Raw genomic sequence first — 20,018 nt, forward strand, 5'->3', positions numbered from 1 at the left:
GAAAACTAGTGAAATTTTTTTTTCAGATCCTTGAAAACTTTGATTCACGTTTATGAGATTGGGAAGAATAAGTTCAGAACTGCAGCATTACCAGGTATCACCTGCTCTACAATAAGGGAAGGGGATTTAAAGCTGTGAATGGGGGACAGCATTTTTACCTTCATGTAGCGGGATCTCTGCCCTTGAAGCATGTCAACAATAGATCGTACTTTCTTTGAAAAGGGGTTTTCCAAGACAGGCAGGGCACTCTGGAATGAAAGATATCCAATCCCCATTAGTCATGTGAAGTAGAGCAACGTTAAATAAAACTGAGCAGTTTTGTCATATTATATAAGGGTATGGACATATCTACCCCCATTAACATACAATCTCTTTGACCTCAACTACTTAAAAGAGAATATAACATGATATCAGAATTAAAGGTCATTTATTTGTTCCATTTAGGTATCAACTGTTCTCTTCATTGTTAGTGATGTGGCTTGCCAAGTAAACCTAGGCAAAAGCATGCCCAACATGCCCAGACTAGGGACATTTCCACTAGTTTCACATATCTGTGCTTCTCTTGTTCCCAGTATGAAAAATGTAACACTATTTTCTCGACTGGCTTTCTCATTGTTTTAAGTTCTGGGTGACTATCACAGACAGTAGCTCCCACACTGCCATCCAGCTCACCAAGGTGTTGCTAATCTGACCGAAGGATGACACTCCAAAGAGGTTCTGGATCAGGCCTTGCTGCACGCTGACTCCCACCCACACAAAGATGTTCAGCCCATTCTCCAGCAGGTATATATCACCCTTGGAGAGACGCTCCTCCGAGTTCCGAATGGCTGCTGGCAAGGAATCACTGTCAACATCTGCTTTGGTCTGGTTTAGAGCGAAATAAAAATTAAAATCAGTAAAATAAAATCAAGGTTATAAAACAGTAACATCTTATGAAGTCCTGAAAATTTCTGCCACTAAGACCCCAATGAATGTTAATTTTTAGGACTCATAAGACTACAACAGCTGTGACTGTGGTATCATCTTCCTTAGCTTAGTTTTCTTACTGAATGTGACACAGAGAGACTCTTGGTCAGCAAAAGAGAACATAAGGCTTCTGTCAAATTACTCTGAAGTTCCAATATAACCTCCTGGACTAGGAATGTAATTAGTTTTTAGTATTATTCCAACAACTATGCTACTGAAAGGTCAGAACGGTATGTAGAGTTGCCTTTCAATGATGAAAATTACTACAAAAAGTTGTAAGAAGCTTTAGGACTTTTTAAAAAAGACTATGAAAGGATCAAAAGTGTCTTTGCCACTGTTCATATGCTCACAGCTCAGGAAAAAAAGTATCCTCCAGCAAGTTCACAAGATGCACTAATGCATCTATCACCAAGTGAAATTAAGTGAAATATCCCCACAGATGGCAGATCCCAAATACTTCTCAAATCCCTTTCCCTTGCTAACAAATAAATGCCAGTCCTTCAGACAAGTCAAGACAACAGCAAGTCTCAAGTGGTAAGAATATCCTGAATTACTCACCAGGGGCAAAAGCCTGGGATAAAAGAAAACATTTGTTTCGGCGACATCCATGGATGTCACTAACTGCCGAATGTAGGCACGGTCATCCGTCGTGACCTCCGGACCAGGCTGGAGGACGTCACTCTTCAACACACAATTCAAGTACACAGGAAGCAGCTTCATGCATTCAGGGAGGATCAGCTACAAGTCACAAGGAGACAGAAGCTGGTCAGCTGTCTTGCTGAATAAGCCTATGTTTGACGAAATGAAGCTTGCATGAACCAACAAAGTGTGGTACAGCTACGAGGAGTGAAAGCTGATAGCCTCATTGTATCATGGACTTGCAAAAGAAACAGAAAACTTATCCCTGCTCCCTGGGCTCCAGACAGATGTTCAAGAAGCCATTCTCAGCTATAGTTTTACTTTCAGCCTCTCTACTTTCCTGACTCTTCTCTTTACAAATTTCTGCTAAGCAAAGCAATTGACTTTATTTGAGTAGGCTAAGTAGGAAGATGATGTCATCACTTTTTAATTCCTGAGCCTGGGATTCAAGCAAAAGCATCAGAGTTTACCTGTCCAGCAGAAGAGGGACTAGCACAGTTCTTTCGATAGCAAGCGAGGATCTGGGCACACTGGTTGATCAGCGCATCTCGTACAGTCTTCACTGGACTACTCAGAACTCCACGATATGCTGCACAGAAAGAGGAAGGAGATGGACTGCTGTCAAGTGAGTGCTCATGAACAGCAAAAACCCCAACACTACTTCCACAAAGTAAATCTAAACAACTATTGTTTATGAAAGTGTTTATTCCTTCCGCTTCAACAGGAATATATCATCACTTTCCTACAAGTTTGAAGACCCAAAGAAGTTCATTTATTCTGTTTTATTACATGTTCTTGAACTGTCTATCCCCCCTGTACTTAAAATACACTTATCATAATTGAAAACATGAGGTTCTATAAAAACTCCTTTTATAGCCTGGCCATCTTTCTTTAAAGGTCTGAAAATGGACTGCTTCTGTCATTTTTAATGGCAATAAACATACACAGCTCTAAATCTCTGTTGGATTCCTAAGCTTTTACTGCAAATTAGAAAACATATATAGGGTACACAATGCAAGAGAGTATGATATTTAACCCAGATCTGTAAACAAAGACCACCATTTCCTATTGCCAGAGCATAATTTTGGAACAGTTAAAGAATGAATTAAACCAGTCTAAAAATAAGTGCAAGGATGAATTCAGACAGCTGTCAATACAAACTGTTACTAAAAATATTTAGACAAGAACTTGTATGAAGAATAAGCCTACACCCTCCATCTGTACCTCTCGTCCTAACCAGCAATAGTATCGCCACAGCTTTATGCTCTTTCCCGTAACTGACTGAAGTATCAGGATTCCCACCTGACATTTGAAGTAAGAAGAATAAACAGGTGTCATTGGATGACAACAGATATTTTACCAGCAGTTAAAGGTTGCAATTCTTGATAGCAAAATTACCCTTACCATACTTAGCCAAGTAGTTGATGAGTGTGTCTGTCTCACAGTTTCGATAGAGGTCAGCAAGCTGTGTGCAACAGTTCAAGGAGAGGTTGTGAATGCGGAGTCGTCGCTGTCCTGCACAACTTGTATATAACAGAGCACACTGTAGAAGACAAAAATGCCAACATATAGAAAAATGAGGTCCTGCTACAATAAGAAGGGCAGGGCTTGAATATACTTCATTAAAAGCTAGGACTCAGATGCATAAACAAATTAGATAATTATGTGAAAGCCTTGCACAATCAGCTAAAAGCATATGCTAAGAATTGGGGTCAATGAAAGATAACAAGTAGCAATTTTAGCAGTTGTATTAAGGGACCAGGTCTTAGAAAATAAGACTGTAATTTGAAGCAGTCTTAGGTCACCCTGAGAGCAAGTACGCTGAAAGATCAAGGGTACAGAAAGAACAAACAGTTCTTTGAAGAAATGTCTAATAATTCAGTTCAACTGTCAACTCACTTCTTTCTCCTAGAAAGCCTACCCCTCCTCACCTGAAGGAGTGCACCACTGTCTTCACTCAATTTGTCATCATGCTTGAATTCCACTGTAATTGTTTTATCACAGTCCAAACCTGCCATCTCTACATCAGTTGTGTTGCTCATATAGAAAGCTCCAAAAAAGTCAGTTGCTCGAATACCTAAAAGTGGAAAAACTCCAACATGAACCACAACTTTCAACAGAATAAAAAGACAGACAGCCTTTGAAATTGATGCTAAGTTATCCTGGCAGATTGCAGCAGGGATCTTTCCAGGGTTTCAACAAAGTCTTAGAACTCCAAAGCTTTAGCAGAGCTTTTTGCATAGCCTAGTCTCAATATATTTTAAATTAGGGAAAAATCTCTTACTTCCCATGGGACATGCTCGAAGTAGTCAATTTGTTAAGATTCCTCCACACTAACACCCACCTGTGCTTGTGCGCACTCTCATTACAGCATCAAATCCCACTTCTTTCTGGACATCTCTTCTCAAGTCATTCAGGAACCTATCCTGGTCTGTCTCCAGCTAGAAGACAAGCAGTAATTGAAATTTCATATTCCCATAAATCAGAGCTGTTTCATAAACCATAAAGTCATTTAAAACCAGATATTACCGCCTGCAGTCTCACTGTAAAAGTCAGCCATCATACAAGGCTCAGTGCCCTGCTAATAACATACTGTGCTCAAAGGTAATGGCATAGTTCTTCCTGTTGTGGATTTTATTATTAACAAAGATGTTTGTGCAAAGCCACAAAGCTAACAAAATCATTTTAGTGAACATCTTGAAATTTAAGTAGCCATTTATTTCCAAATAAATACTTCTTCACTACAATTCACACTATGAAAATAGAAATATTAACTAAACAATAATTCTTACTTCTATCAAATACCACTCTGAGTCAATGTCACTCCTACCTGGAAATATGCATACTTATAGATGGAGCCTCCTGTCTGGTAAGGTACTACACCCAGTGTAGCCACATCTAAATACTGGTTTGGAAACAGGAATAGATCCACACAGCAGCCCTGGGCCACACAGTCCTTGGCCAAGTTGTTGTAAAAGCTTGTCTGTGGTTGAAACAAAGTCTAAGAAATGAAATCAGAGATGAGATTAGAAGTTTGTGGCAAGAAAAAGAAAGTGAGATACAGTTTATAATCCCAGTCAATACAATTTTATACTTTAAGTCTCTCTGTAGGGAAATTAGGATCATATAAATTCTCCCTGACTTTGCCTTTGAAGAACTGTTAATTATTATGAAAATTATTACACACTTTTCTTTAATTGTAAGTTCAGCACATTTACTTTAATTCGGTATTTTATCCTGTATAATAATCTAGACCTAACTCTTCTTGTTCCTAGACCAGAGCTGTCCTTATGATGTCAAGTCCCCAAAGCCCAGCTTGGGAATGGAAAATAAAAGGGGAATGCTAAAAGATATTAGCTGGGACTGTTACATTATGTGCTATCCTTGTGATTTTTAAAATGTTGTTTCAGTTATTTTATTCCATAAAGAGTGTAATATACATCCTTATGCAAGGATCATGCAAATCATTATTACCTTCTCCTTATCTGTGTTGATCAGCTTCCTATCATCCCTGTTCTTTAACTTTCCTGGGGCCTCTGCGATGGGCAGAGAGGTGTGGAAAATGAAGAGTTTGCCAGCACATTCAGCTGCCTGCAGGAAAGTGAATACAGTAACGGAGGTTAGAAACACTTTTAAAAATTGTAAAGGAAACTGCGATTCAAGAACAAACATTCAAGCATCCTCATCACACTTTTACATCAGGGTGACTCCCTCCAGACACACAGGTTGATTGTCACTTGGTTACTTCACTGTTGTCCAACACAGGGAACACAGATCACTGGTCAGCTACAGAAAGGCAAGTTGCAGTTCTACTGGATTTGTGCTAGTTCCATGGCAGGGAGAAAAGGACTTGCTCCAAGGAGATAGAACAGTAAGCAGGACCCAGATACAAAAGGTTTTGTGCAAATGTGTTGCACTGCCTTCTTCCCTGATTTGCAGCTACTGAGTTTGTGGGGAAAAAAGTCACAGAAATGGCAAAGAATTTTGTAATCTGAGCTTCAACAGATCATTAATTTTAAACCGACACTCTGTGTCAACACCAGCCAATGCTTCGTAGGTTATTTTCTCTGACACATGCAGTATGTAAAAAATCAATCAGTAATTTTTATTATTTCTTGATTGAACAATTGTCATGAAAACTGAGTTTAAGAGAGACTTTTAAGGATTATCCCCCTGTACCTAGCACTGAGAAGGCTGCACCTTGACCTCTTGGGTTCCTCACTACAAGGAGATTGAGGTGCTGTAGCATGTCCAGAGAAGGGCTATGGAGCTTTTAAAGAGTCTGGAGCACCAGTCTTCCTTGAGGAGTGGCTGAGGGAGCTGGGGTTGTTTAGCCTGGAGAAAAGGAGGCTCACAGGAGACCTTATTGCTCTCTACAACTACCTGAAAGGAGGCTGTAGCCAGGTGGGGGTAGGCCTCTTCTCCCAAATAACAAGCAATAGGACAAGAGGCCTCAATAGGCCTCAGGTTGCACCAGGGGAGGTTTAGATCAGATATGGGGAAAAACTTCACTGAAAGGATTGTCAAGCATTGGAACAGGCTGCCCAGGGAAGTGGTGGAGTCACCATCCCTTGTAGGTATTTGAAAGATGCGTGGCTGTGGCACTTAAGGGCATGGTTTAGTGATGGACTTGGCAGTGCTGGGTGAATGGCTGGACTTGATCTTAAAGGTCTTTTCCAACCAAAATGATTCCATGACTTACATGACAGACAAATAGAGCAAACTGTCAACAGTTTTGGGCAGAATCATACAGGTAATTACTTCGATCAGTAGATACAAGTCAGACTTAAACATGTTTAACTTCATCTGGATGAAGTACTAGAATAGAAGAACTTCAGGAAAGGTTTACTTGGTTAGCACATTATTGTGGACAACTTCAACAAATGGCATTCTCTCTTTTTATTTAAGATTCTACCAGAATTTCAGGCACAGGATTAGAAAGACACCAAATTACAGAACACCTTTATGCGGCTTCGGAGACTTCAGCACTTGGTTTTAAGGCTGGAGGGTCTTTTTTTTCCTGTAGGTTCTATAAACTGTTTAAAGCAAAACCCAGACAGATAACGGAGAGTAAGCCACGTCTTGTACTTCGAAAAAATATTTTAAAAAGAATTGGGTAGAGAATATAGGTAGCTACACAAAACTGAAGGCACATCCACTTGAAGAATGAGTCAAGTACTCCGTACATGTAAGGCATCTACCACAAGGAGCTTACAAAAAGGTTCATAATTGTCTTATTAGTGTGTGTTTGCAGAATATGAACTTCTAAGTACTTGGGCTGAAAGCAGTTTGTCATAACAACACATTTACTAACCTTCAGTGCCTCCAGCCCTGCTTGAATTACAGGTGCAAAAACAGTTTCTGTTTCTCTTGTGTCTGCAAACATTTCTGGAATCTGATCCAGCAAACTAGCAAAGAAAAAAGAAAAAAAAAGAGGAATTCAAGATTCCATTTAATTGGAAAAGCCACACAGTTGTAGTTGATGATCTACAAGACTGAGGTGGTTTAAACAGAAGTCCTCAACATGTTTGTAGATTCACTTAACTTTTACAGTATTTGACATCTCAGCTATGAAAAAAATCCTTTGTTATTCTTCATTGGCTTCCTTCATCCATATCCTCAGTGTTTGCCATATAGCCTCAACTGATGCCTACTCCCATAGCTCTTCTGTATTCTTTCTCTTTTAATATATCCCAATATATAGAGGTAAGTAAATTCTTAGTATATACTAGTGACAATTGGCCTCTGTTTGCCAAGCATCCTGTGTACTATTCAAAGATTAATAGGTTTAATCCACAGGTTTGTATTTAGGCTTGTTAATGCATTACAAAACAGGCTGGAAACCTTCTCTAAAAACATGCAGTGCCAGGTCTAGATCCCAAAACATAGTTAGCTACACACCACAGTTTAATTACAGGTCAAGTATCACGTTAAATAGTTTACAAAAACTTTCCTAATTAGTTTATTTCCTTCTAGATCTTATCTTCTCTATTCCATTTGCTCTATTTTCTCCACAGAATCAAAACTGGACACCACTGTTGTCTCAGTTTGCAATTATTTAAGCAGTTGCCTTAAAGACAGTGACTCAGTATTCTTATGGCTTTCACTCTGCATCATTCTAGTTGTGTTTTGTTGTGGCTTTGTTTTGGGTGGGTTATTTTTTGTGTGTGTGTGTGTGTGTGTTTGTTTTCCCTTCTCCCCAGAAATGCCCTTCTGCACTAAATTCCCTTATATATATTTTCTGATACGCTGGACTATGAGCCAAATACACCCTTAGCCCATGAATTCTGCCATCCTGCTTTGCCAGTTTAATCTCAAAGAGTATAGGAAGTTAAATAAAACACATGGAGAGACTTCTAGGTGAGCAACACAACAGTTAAGCACACAACATTTGAATCTACCATACAAGTATTTTACTATAACCATTGTAAATCAATTTATGTTACCTGGTAATAACTGTCCTGGACTCATTCACGTTCACCAGAAAACCATCCAGGAGTGGCACAAACATATCTGCCACATCTGAGACAACCATCATTTGTGGCTGTGCCAGAGAGCTCTTCACGTTATAGAAGTGTAACACTTTGTTGTAGGTGACAAAGCCTACTCGAATGGCTGATTCTTCCATGTTGCCTTCCCTGCAAGAGACATACTTGCCTTCACATCTGAGTAGAAAGGGAAACCATTACACATAATCCAACACAGTAAGGGAAAAGTAAATGGAAGTAAAATTTATTTTCACCCAGAAGGGTATCAAGAAAAATGTTCTGTTTGGTCCTTTTCTGGAGAAAAGCTTGACAGGATTATCAAATAATTTCTTAATTTCTATGGTTTTTAAAGAAAAAAGCAACAGTATCCTCCATTTTCACCGGTTACAGTAGTTCATAATATACCTACCTGGGCAGGTAATCTAGGAGTGACTTTAATTCTTCACATATTAGCCTCACTAAGCCACTCTTCACAGCATTGTAAGACACATCAATCATGAAAATGAAAGCAGGTGGACTGGGAAACTTGTTATTCTGTGGAAGAGGGGGATGAAATCACATTACTGCCATGTAACGTAGCTCACATAACAGCTCTCTAAGACAAACACTGGTCAAAATTTTAATAGCTTTTATGTACTTTTGTACTCATGAGCAGCACCTGTTTCTTCAGATCATTCTCCCACTCTTTTCCAACTAACAGACATGTAATCACATTGTGCTTGAAATGGACTGGTATTAAATGCCCTAAACTGATTTTACCACTGGTCAGAGAAGAACAGTCTAGTTATAACTAAATCATCCATTTACATGACTAGGCTGGATCACAAAAGTAGACAGGGAAGATTCCTGCCAGTTCTCAAGACTTTGGAATCTCACCAGACTCATTATAGGTGATTTCACCAATATAAAGCAAAAGATTTTCCTCTCCAAGAACTGCAACCTTTTCATTCTTAAAGCTGGGAAGATCACATCTTGTTTGAATAAAAAAATTATTCTTATGCTATTAGAATATAATTGGTTTTTTCTCTTAACTCAAAGTAAAGCTGAGGCATCAGAAGGCAACCAGTATAAAGTTGCAACATTTAGACTTCTATTTTCCCAGCATATATTTCAGCAGAAATGTAAGCTGTTTGAATAAATATCTTGGACATATTTTTCCTATTCCTTAGAAGTTAATGATTATTTAAATCTTTAATTTAAAGGCAAACCTGCTCTCACAACATGTATTTCCACACTATTCTTGTGCTTTTAACCACTGTGGCTGTATTTGAAATTAAGTTCAATAGGTAAGGTCTGCCTTAGGCAACAGGTGGCACATTGCATAGTTAGTATTGTGCTTATCTTGAATCTCTCCTACAATCCCCTTTGCCCTCCAGGGACTACTGCACAAGAGTCCCTTCCATAGAATTCCTAAGGCAACAGCAGCTATAGCTGCTCATATAGCTCCAGAAAAAAAAGAGAGACAGCTCTAATAAAATTATATTACGTCATGTGTGATCAGGACTTCCTCTGCTTTGAGAAGTAAGCAGATAAGCATGTTATTTTACACAATAAAGTGGGCTGGATTAATGCTGTTAATTATCTCTGCCAGATAGAAATCAGTCCCAGACAGTTCATGTCATTCTTACTTTTCAGAAAATAGGTTTTTTATTTAAAAGCAAAATAAATATAGTAATAAACACATACTACTGTACCTTGCAATATTCAACTGTTGCTAGAAACTCGTAAGACCCCAATGACAACTCAGGTCGGTCATAGAAGTCTACTCGCTTTCCAGTATGATCCAAATGCTGGAAGTAGTGAGGTGGCACTGGGAAAAGAAAAGTCATTAAGTTCAGTGACATGCCCATGATAAACAATGTGACTAGAGAGCCAACATGACAACAGCTGTTTCAAATAAAACTCCAGGGAAGTTAGCTAGCACTCTGGGTTAGCACACAAGTATTACTAAAAAATATTACTGCAATTTAAGAACATCATTAAAGCAAAAAAACATAAACTTATTCCAGTTGTCTTGCGCACCAGATGACACACTGTATAGTCACTGTTGTATTTTTCTTGAATCACCTTTCCATTCTCATTTTACATTTCATATCAGAAACATCACTACAACACACTTCTAGGATTATTCTGAAGGATTTAGTTCAAAGGAAAAATATAACCATCTCGTCTAAGTAGTAACAATGACTTAAAATAGAGTTTGAGGCAAATTACAGGCTGACAAATTACATTACTGACTCAGATCAGGCTTACTAAAATACCAAGCTCCTTATTTTGCTATATGACTTAGTTTTTTTCCTTCCCTTCCCATGCTGCACAAGAATAAAGCCTCCAGGCACTGTTGTGTGCAGAGGTTGCCCTAATCCTTTTATCAGAATAGACAGGGTACTTCTTATGGTGGATTAAGAATGTCCAGCGCCCAGTACTTCTGTGCTGGTACCAGGCATCAGAAAATAAAATGGGTAATAATTAAAAATCAGTTTCTGCCTACAAAAGTCAGCTGCAGAAACAAAGCACTCCCACTGTGCCCCAAGAAGCACCATGACAGAGAGTCCCTCCTGCAGAACTGCCAGGGTGACAAAATGTATTCCAGCTATAGCTGTCTATAGCTCAGGGGAGAATAAAATGAGGTTATCTGTAATGACCATATACACCACATTTAAATTATTCTAAACATTCAAAGTTTCAAAAGTTCAAAACAAAAAGTAATATCATTAAGACTATATATAAGAACCTATCACTATTCTCTCCAAGTACACACCTGGTACAAACTAATTGCCTGACTGTTTTTTGCAGAGAAAACAAAATTTGTCCTCAAGTTTTAGGTACAACTACATTGTATTTTCACAGCATTGCTTTCATCAGCAGTCTCTCAGCATCCCTCCCTTTTCTGCCTTTGCCCAGTTGTTACAGGTACAGCCATTCATACAGCTGCTGAGTGAGCAGGGACAGGGAATGCACACAGGCTGAAAATCACCAGATAAAACTGGTTTTTAAGGTTAGCCATTTCTAATCCTCATTTTGGTTAGTAAAACCAGTTGTACAGCATAACTGAAGTGGTAAGGACAGTCCATTAAAAGCCATCAGTGTTACCAAATGAAACACTGAAAACATCACCGTAAGGTTTGTTGTACCTTACATTCCACTGTGCCTTCAAAACAAATCTAGAGATGTCATGCTATGAGCAGCTGCTTGTGAATCATGCTTAAAAGGAAGCACGTTTTATATTAATTTAGAAGAGCAACTTACTGGCCTGTACTGAACACTCCTATTCAGTTGCAGCAGAGTTAGCTGCAATCTCATCTCTAGGCAGTGTTTAAATAGGCTTTGTGAGGAAAAAAAAAATCCTAACTCATGCTACCGACTATATCTTCATCTCAGTCTATCAAAGAAAAAAGTAGATATGAAATACCCTAAGAAAATACAATAAATAGTTCTCCAAACCACCAGGCATTATGCTACAAAAATCTCACATTAAAAACTTGGTACAATACTGCAATGCATAAGCACCTACTTAATTTGAACATCATTTCAGAACCGAGCACTGAACGCGCCTTATAATGATTTTTTTACAAGACCAGACACACACTAAAGCAGAGTATTCATTATAAATGATCATAACATGATAAAGATTTATTTGCCTGCATCGTGTTCAAAGACCTTTCCAACAGAGCCTATAGACTGATTTCCAGAAGAAATCTTACCCTCAGTGACACAGCTGCAGAAACAACACTGGAACCTCCTTCCACCCTCAATGAATTGCATAAAAGGGCACATGTAAGCTTTGCACCTATTACATCGGACAGGACCGGATTCTCCATGGTCTACCAAATAAGGAAGGGTCTGTGGAAGCAGGAGAAAAAAAAACATAAAAAGAAAGGTCACATGATGATGAGAAAAAAGTGACCATACATAATGCAGAGCTTGAAACTATCTCCCTGTACATTGCATAGGATTTAACACTTTGGCAACTGTGGGAGAGTGTGCAGGGGATGAGAGAAGCCTGAACAAGTATTTCATAAATGCTTTCCAATTCAAGCTCTAGCACAGCAGTTCTTTGTGGGTGAGTCATTAATGGGCTATCCCACTTTGTCAGTAGCCTGTTTGAACAACATGACTGCAACACACCGCAGAGATGTATCCCAAGTGTACAGAAAAGACTGAAAGAATGACTGTGATAACCTCATGGCAGTGAGCATACAATTAAAAAAAAAAAAAAGGTAACTCTTCACCTCTTATCTCCTTCCCTTGTAAAAAGCAAGGTTTTCAACAAAAGCGAAGCCAGTCATTGCATACATTCAAGAACAGAGAATATCTATCTTAAAAAATTTGCCTGATAAGACTTATTTTTGAATCCAACGATGAATTCAAAAGTTCTTGTTGTCTTGACCCCACTGTACAGCAAGTCATCAAAACTGTTACATAGTGATACCAGTTTTGAACTATTACTGCTAATATAACCTTTTTGCATCTAAATCAGAATAAGATTCTTGGCAACTTCTGCAGTCTCTCATCATCAGAATGAGCAGGAAGCACTTTACAGTGATTGAGACAGAACTCATAAAAGTTACAGGTTGCATTCATAGCTCAAAGCACCCTTCATAATCATGAACGTAGCTCAAAAGAAAGTTTAACTACTTCTTTTTAAATTTTCTGTCAGTAAAGGTGTCTGGTCTTAATTCTCTCAGTTACCCTAAATCTCTGATCATGTTTAATAGACAATATATTCACTGAGCAGGAGTTGAACAAATGCTCCAGTCACTTTCCTCTTCATGCCACAGATGTGTCACATCTTTCATTCAACCTCACTAATCATTTATTGACAGTACAATGGTTTTACAGCCAGAGCTTCTCATTTCCTATAGTCCAGGCTGACCTCTTCAGAGGAAACAAATTTTGAAATTTTCGGAAAGGCAGGCAATGTTGGCATTGTACTTCAACACAATCAGCCTTTTTCCTCAGCCTCTCCCCTCTGTGACGTGCAACCAAACTACAAAGTTGCTGTAAACATGCAGTGCTATGCATAACTTGTTACTAGCCACTTACTCCCAGAAGACACAGAGATACTTCTTCCCAAAGCCTCAAGCTTGGTTTTCTGAACATTGCATTAACGTAGGGCAAAGGTCCTGTATTTGGCAACCAGGTCCTAAATTTTTACATATTCTAGACTTATCTGAATGCTATAGTTTCATAAGATATTATTTTCATGAGACATTTATCCTCTCATTACTGCTATGTAAAGCTTTAGCTCTATTTACAGTCTTATTGCTTTGAACAGTTGAGTCTTCATCTGTTGGAAAGGCCCCTCCACAGGGAGTTTGCCCTCAACATAAAGAACTTCCAAATAGTAGAAGCTGACTGGTCTCCAGAGCAGTTTTCTGATCCTAGCCATGTTTTTTTCTGGATACCACAAGTGTTTGTTCAAAGTCTAAACACACCAGAAGGCTGAACAACTCGTTATTTCTAAAGCTTCTCTAAAAACGTGCAGCTCCATGTGCAGCTCCAAGTTTCTCAGATAAGACCACATTCTCCTTCTGTGCTCCTTTTAAACTTCAGCCACAGCTCAGTTTTATCACAGACCAGTTTTTGAAATTCAAACCATAGTTTAGGAACACTAAAGAAATGCAACAGGAAAAAAACACCCTTAAAATTGCTTTCCTCAGCAGATGCTAAACTTAAGTTTATCAAAGCACAGAACACCGCAGACGTATGTATCCAAATTTAATGAGGCTATTTGTCTTTACAACACTGCTCCAAGCAGGCTAACACCACACAGCAGCCAGAGCACTTAGACTATTGAACAAAATGTCTAACTCTGTAATAGTCTTGAAGCTTTCATGTTCTCAGCAACCAAACGTGAGTGAGTAAAAGGCCAACCAACCACACATTACACCTAGAAGGAAATAAGTGCTGTAGAGGGAAGGGCAGAAACACAAGTGCAGTTCAGCAGTGCCCCATACTCAATGCTGTGCTCTCATCCCACAGTGCTGTGCATGCACACTAGGCAGCTTAACCAGTGCTGTTTCATACATTCTCCCCTAACTGCACAACTTGGCATTCTAGAAAAGACTTCACACCTGTGATTAGTAGCCATTTAAATACTTTAGACTAAGAAAGAAACTGAAATTAGATGAAGTGTATGCCTTTGTGACCATCCTAGTATTTTGGTTATTTAGTCACAGTGCTTGACAGCTACTGCAAAAATGCTGAAATTATCACAGCAATCAAAATATTAAATGTTTTAAACACAGCATTCTTCTGCTTTACAGATCTCTATCACACACCTGTTGGAGAATCAAGGTTTACCTAGTCTTCACTACCTAAACATGCTCTCTCAACACATCTGTTAAATGCTGCCATCTAACAGCATTCTCCTGGCGAGTTCCGAGTACCTGCAGGGTATGTGTACCCTCCCACACAGCTCTCACCTCCTCCGGCGGCAGAGTAGCCAGCGGCTTTATGACGGCAGCGAGGGGAACTTGGGACTGTTTGGCCATATCAGAGGTGCAGGGAATATTGTAAGATGTGCATCTTATGTAGCGAGGGCTTGCATTACCTGGGGGGCAAATAAAAAACCCCCACAAATTTCAGTACAAGTTAAGTTTATATTCAAGAGCAGAAACAAAGATACCTTCAGTTGTGCTGTCAAGCCACAGACAGATACTACGAGCTTATCTAAACAATCAGTTTCAATCTATGGAAACCTGAATTCAAGTAAAATACCTCTTTATGACTAACTACATATAATAGAAGTTCTTAACTGAAAACAAATGAACTTGACTCCCCATCAACCTATACCTCTAAAAAGGCATTCCTGTTTCACTCTTTTTGCAGACAAACATACTGTAGACAGAGAACTCTACTCAAACTTTTCTACTGTTTGATTTTGTAATTTTGGCTGAAGAGTAAAACACTTGATCATAGAATCAGATTCTGCATTTTTTTCTGGAACTTTAAAACTCAAAAAAATTGTGGGAGATTAGAAGGTGAAATATTGTTTCTCTATTTACATTCCACTTAATTTTAAAAAATACAGTTTCCCCATCCCATTCTAATGATATTGATAGCAAACTTCAGTTCTGAACTGTTGTTTATATTGCTCTCCAGAAGCCTCACTTGCTGCTTTCTGATATCTCTGCTAATACTGGTCCTAAGTATCTGCCTTGGAAAACATTTTTTACCTGCAAATTGATTACTAGCTACCAAACAATCAGGAGAACCTAAACAGAGATCAAATCAACACAGCACGTGAAACTAAGCTTCTGTTGGTAAAACACACATCCCCAGCACAGAAATCATTCCTCAAACTTTTCCTTTAAAGACACAGACAGTTCTGTCACTGACTCTTTTGGGTTTGTGTTTTGTTTGCTTAGGAAAAGAAAAATATTTACCTTGATCCTTGACCAAGAAATTCGTAGTAACGAGAGGTGGGACCTGCCCTCGCACTCCAGTGACAAATGGTTCTGACCCACGGTTACTTCTGTCATCTTCAATCACTTGAATCTATGTTGGAAAACACCAAGTTAATACTTAGGGGCTTGGTTTCAAAGTACTGTAAAGTACAAAATCTGTAAGGCAATGAAAAGGGGACTGGAGAAAAACATTACTATCTCTAAAAATAAGAAGTCTAAAGAAAGTAAGTTTTGTCAAGCAGTCACCTCTCAGTTTGATTTCAAAGAGTACTTAATGACTATCAATAAATTACAAGCTGCAAATACTATTTTTCCCTAAGTATTCTTAGTAGCAGCATATTTTATGTTTTAAGGCCTGATCTGAACTCATAAAAGCCAAAATCAGATCAAGAAAGAAATTTTTGGTACTATTCCCTTGTATGATTCTAATCAAATTAAAATTAGAAGCTTCTGTAATCCTCAAGTTGAAGTCTATAGGTAACCTGGCTTTTTCTTTCTGTTATATTCCCACTATTTTCATAGTATGCATTTATTTCTAACCACTGTAACTCTGATCTAAAGACATGCATGCAAGCTCAGGTGGAAGTCTTCATTACTTTGTAGTGCTCAAGGGTTTGTGATTTGAATTCTGGGGACATGGAAAGTGAAGTTTCAGTAGACTTTTCAATGAATTAAACTTCAAAGCCTGTAAAAATCTTAAATTTCTTAATATTTCAAATTCTTCATTATTGTAAATATGCTTAAGATAATGGAAATTTATTGAACAGTTTTAATCTACTAAAACATCCACTGACTTTTGCCTAAGAACAGAGAATTTAGTTGTACACATTTAAACTGTATTTCCATAGTGATAACTGAATGAAAGAATTAAAGTTAACATTCATTCTTCTGATCTTATTTTGCCACCAAACACATATGCCTTTGCCTACATTAAATTCTGAAAAGCAGAAGTTAGCATGGCAGAACTTCCACTCTCTCACTATGGATTCCAAGCTGCCAGTAGAAAGCCTCCCAGAGCTTCAGACAGTGACTACTCTAGGATAAATCTGTTCTCGTTTCAAAAGTCAACACACTGACTGATGTTGGTGATCTCACCACTGGTACCTGTTACATGATGAACTTTGACTAAATGAGGAAGAAGCAACATAGGGCGACAAAAAGCCAAACGTGCTTTGTTTTTCTTCCCATCCAAAAGGTAGCTGCTTTTTAATTTCTTTATGTAAGATTCTCTAACATAAACATTAAATTTTCAAATTCAAAATTTAATGGTTATGTACAAGCACAGATAATGAGAGAATGTTTATAGCTCCCCATGCCTCATCCTAAGCGACTAGAAGATTTATATCAGGAATTAACACCAAAACAAAACAGTTCATCTGCAATTTTAGAACTTCAAAGCACTGGCCCAATACTGGTGTATCAACAAGAACAGTAATCAAATTCTGATCCAGACTGGTAGAAAACATGGTTCCACAGGCTCATGCTGTGTATGAGACACACACTGTATGCACAGTCATACTATTGGCTTACACTGAAAATGCCAGTTGGAATCTGATGAAGGTGATATCCCAAAGATCAGACAAAGAAGGGGAGACATTCTTCATGATCTGTTTCTGAAACACTCTGCTTTCTATTGCCTCACCATTTATCACAGAAGATTTTAACAACCTCATGTGGTGTAGTGTTACTCATTTTGATAAGGCAAACAGAAGACAGCCGGAAAGGGTAAAGGATTAATGATGTAGGGTTAGCAAGGTGAAGTTCAGGTTTCAGGCATGCACAGATGGTCACCAACACACAGACTACAATTGACATATATACAGCACTTACTGGACTAGGAATTGCATCTGGGTCTATTCTGTGCCTGGGTTTCTGCTGGGGTGGCAGCTCATTAAGTTGCTTTTTGTTTAATAAAAAGTAAGAGTGCCACAAAAAAAAAAGAAAGAAAGAAAGAAAAGAGAATAATAAACCAAAAAGTAACAGTGTTACTTCTCTCTACCCAAACCTGTAGCACTGGAATTAGATACATTTGGATATTGGTTCATGCAACAGGACACATCAGCTTCTACAGCATACACTGACCCCAAAACCTGTCTTGCCAGGATATTGGGCTTGGGCTCTGAACACACTGCTAACAGAGGCAGGGGCTCACCTGCTCATTTTGGTTAGAAACTGAGGATTTATGCCTTAAGAACATGCTAACATGAAGGCAACTGACACAAGCCATTTGAGATCCATTTAGTAGAAGAGAAGAAAGGCAGACAAGCAATTCAAGACATATTCTACAAAAAAAAAAACAGTCATAAGCTTTACATAAACCTGGAGTCTAAACAGATAATCTTTTTGAGTGGAAGTAACTTCTGAAAAACATCAGATCTAAGATGTAACTCAAGACTAAATTATTTTCACAGTTTTGAAGTGCAGAACAGCATCAGCAGCAGTGGAAGGAACAACACAGTAGACTAGTGGCAGTAATACTGCCAGGCTTAATATTAGTCATCACTGCTAAGCTTTACATATAACTGCTCATCCTTTCTCAGAACCTCCATACTGAAAGATAATCCCAATTTGAGAAGCTATCCATAATTGAATCATATAGCATCATGACTTCATGACCCAAAAAACCACAAACCAGCTTTTTGGTAGATTATAGGAAAAGCACCAAGATCACCTCCTACTAACCACATTTTAAATGTGGATCATACAGTTCACAGACTGTCACCATAAAACCTAAAATTATTTCACCTTGGAAAGTCATAATGCAAGAATCCAGATATGGAGAAACAAGCTTAATAAAAGCCCTCAAGGATTCTCAGAAGGTAACACAGTATAGAAAAAGACCTGAGGAATTAGAGCAGTGATTTTCATATGCAGTGCCTCTCTTTAGTCACCAAGAAAAATACTGTCTGTGGGCTTATTCATAAAAAAAAAGAAGACGGATATAAGAGAGAAAAGTAGAGCAGGAAAACAGACTGATGTTCCTCAGAACGAGGTTTTTGTCAGCTTGTTTTCAGCTCTGGTTTTTGTCAGTTCTGTTTTATCCAAACACACTGTGGAAAGGTGATGCTGGTAAGAACAGGTAAGCTTACAGGGCTAGGAATGGAATCTGGATCCAAGCGTTTTGGTGGAGGTGGTGGCCCAGGTGGACTTCCATAATTTGGTGTTCCTGGATAGGCTCCTCCATAGTTTGGTTGGGGACCCCTCACCTGCCCGAAGGAACCTTAACAAGAAAGGAACATCAGAATCAAAGAGGGGCTTAATGCTAGGTGTTTCCTCGTTAGGCACTTCCCACTTTTCCTGCCATTATAAAAAAAACTCTCAAGAACAACAAAGTTATGTGCTTTTCAGTTAATTAGGATTAAACATATTTGTCACAGTGTTTCAGCTTACATCTGTACATCTCTACCAACAATCCAATAAACTGATGGATACAGTACTCAAAACTAGACTTAAAGAAACACACATTTTCAGTCTGAACTCTATTAACTCTACCTCAGTCAAAACCAGCACACCAATGTAACTATTTTTAGAGTAATATGATTACAATATACATTAAATTCACACACTATGAACATTTAAATGCAGAACTGTCTAATAGAAAGTGCACACAAAACAGCCAAATAAGCTAGTGGATGACCTCTAATTCTTCCAATCAAAGATATGCAAGGAGTTGACTTGGGCAGTTTTGGTTGGTCTGAGGTTACAGTAATAGGTTAATGTGTGATTTTCTCTTTTGTTTTGTAACTACTTGTAGTTACTTCATATTATTTTAGACAATTCCAGTCACTTACAGAATAACAGTATGATTTAACCCATGAGTATTCTTGCAGTTTATAGGAATTTGGACAGATATGTTTAAGTAATTTACCTGGCCAGTTGTGCAAAACTGCTTGGGGGATGGGATTCTCAATCCTAACATTTGCACAGGATTACTTTATCCTATCTATCTGTAGGTGTTATTGATTCAAAACCAGCCAAAACTGTTGATAATTCAGAAAGCTTGTCCGGTCTTACTTCTAAGCATATTCAAGATGTGCAAGCTGCTACAAGGAGCAAAATACGGTTATGTGAATTAAAGGAGAAAACATAGCGACTCCTTTTCCAATGTTCAACAGCTGCTCTCATATACATTGTATATGCACAGCGCCACCAATTGAAAAAATAAAAAATAAGGCTTTTCAGTATTTAGATGTCTATTTTTTAACAGATGGGGTTGCAGATATCAAGTTAAAGTCCATAATAACATTTTGATAACAAATGCTGGTATTATTATGGCACTAATTACTAAACAGGTTTTGGTCAAGTAAGCTAGGATTCCTTTAGTTACATTAATCTGATTAACATCTGTATGATAAAGTATCCTAGAATGACACATGCTATTGTTTATCTTAGACATGAACACAGGGAGACAAGAGAGAAGTGCTGAAGTGCAGCCAGGAGCCAAGTAACAAACCCGAAATTTAGCTCTCAGTTTGCAGAATACAGAGAACGCGTAACTTAAAATCCCAACACC

The 20,018-nt window shown here is 38.3% G+C and overlaps 1 protein-coding gene across 3 annotated transcripts in view; it reads right to left on the reverse strand.

Annotated features, from left to right (window-relative positions):
* Nucleotides 1-20,018, reverse strand: part of SEC24C (SEC24 homolog C, COPII coat complex component) — a 36,094-nt gene that overhangs the window by 2,417 nt on the left and 13,659 nt on the right. For 2 of the 3 annotated variants that reach the window (XM_018069025.2, XM_018069026.2), the window contains 18 exons: nucleotides 18,595-18,725; nucleotides 17,336-17,404; nucleotides 15,485-15,596; nucleotides 14,522-14,649; nucleotides 11,798-11,936; nucleotides 9,788-9,903; nucleotides 8,503-8,627; nucleotides 8,052-8,243; nucleotides 6,920-7,013; nucleotides 5,080-5,196; nucleotides 4,436-4,606; nucleotides 3,950-4,046; nucleotides 3,537-3,682; nucleotides 3,010-3,148; nucleotides 2,076-2,194; nucleotides 1,525-1,704; nucleotides 673-864; nucleotides 159-248 (listed from right to left, as the gene is read on the reverse strand). In XM_018069025.2, coding sequence (XP_017924514.1) covers nucleotides 159-248; nucleotides 673-864; nucleotides 1,525-1,704; nucleotides 2,076-2,194; nucleotides 3,010-3,148; nucleotides 3,537-3,682; nucleotides 3,950-4,046; nucleotides 4,436-4,606; nucleotides 5,080-5,196; nucleotides 6,920-7,013; nucleotides 8,052-8,243; nucleotides 8,503-8,627; nucleotides 9,788-9,903; nucleotides 11,798-11,936; nucleotides 14,522-14,649; nucleotides 15,485-15,596; nucleotides 17,336-17,404; nucleotides 18,595-18,725 — 2,357 coding nt within the window. The remainder of the gene's footprint in view (nucleotides 1-158; nucleotides 249-672; nucleotides 865-1,524; nucleotides 1,705-2,075; nucleotides 2,195-3,009; nucleotides 3,149-3,536; nucleotides 3,683-3,949; nucleotides 4,047-4,435; nucleotides 4,607-5,079; nucleotides 5,197-6,919; nucleotides 7,014-8,051; nucleotides 8,244-8,502; nucleotides 8,628-9,787; nucleotides 9,904-11,797; nucleotides 11,937-14,521; nucleotides 14,650-15,484; nucleotides 15,597-17,335; nucleotides 17,405-18,594; nucleotides 18,726-20,018) is intronic. The other variant, XM_008924303.3, reaches the window with a different exon arrangement.

The sequence above is a fragment of the Manacus vitellinus genome, unplaced genomic scaffold (assembly GCF_001715985.3).
Source record: "Manacus vitellinus isolate BGI_N305 unplaced genomic scaffold, ASM171598v3 scaffold_15_pilon, whole genome shotgun sequence".
NCBI classification, from domain to species: Eukaryota; Metazoa; Chordata; class Aves; order Passeriformes; family Pipridae; genus Manacus; species Manacus vitellinus.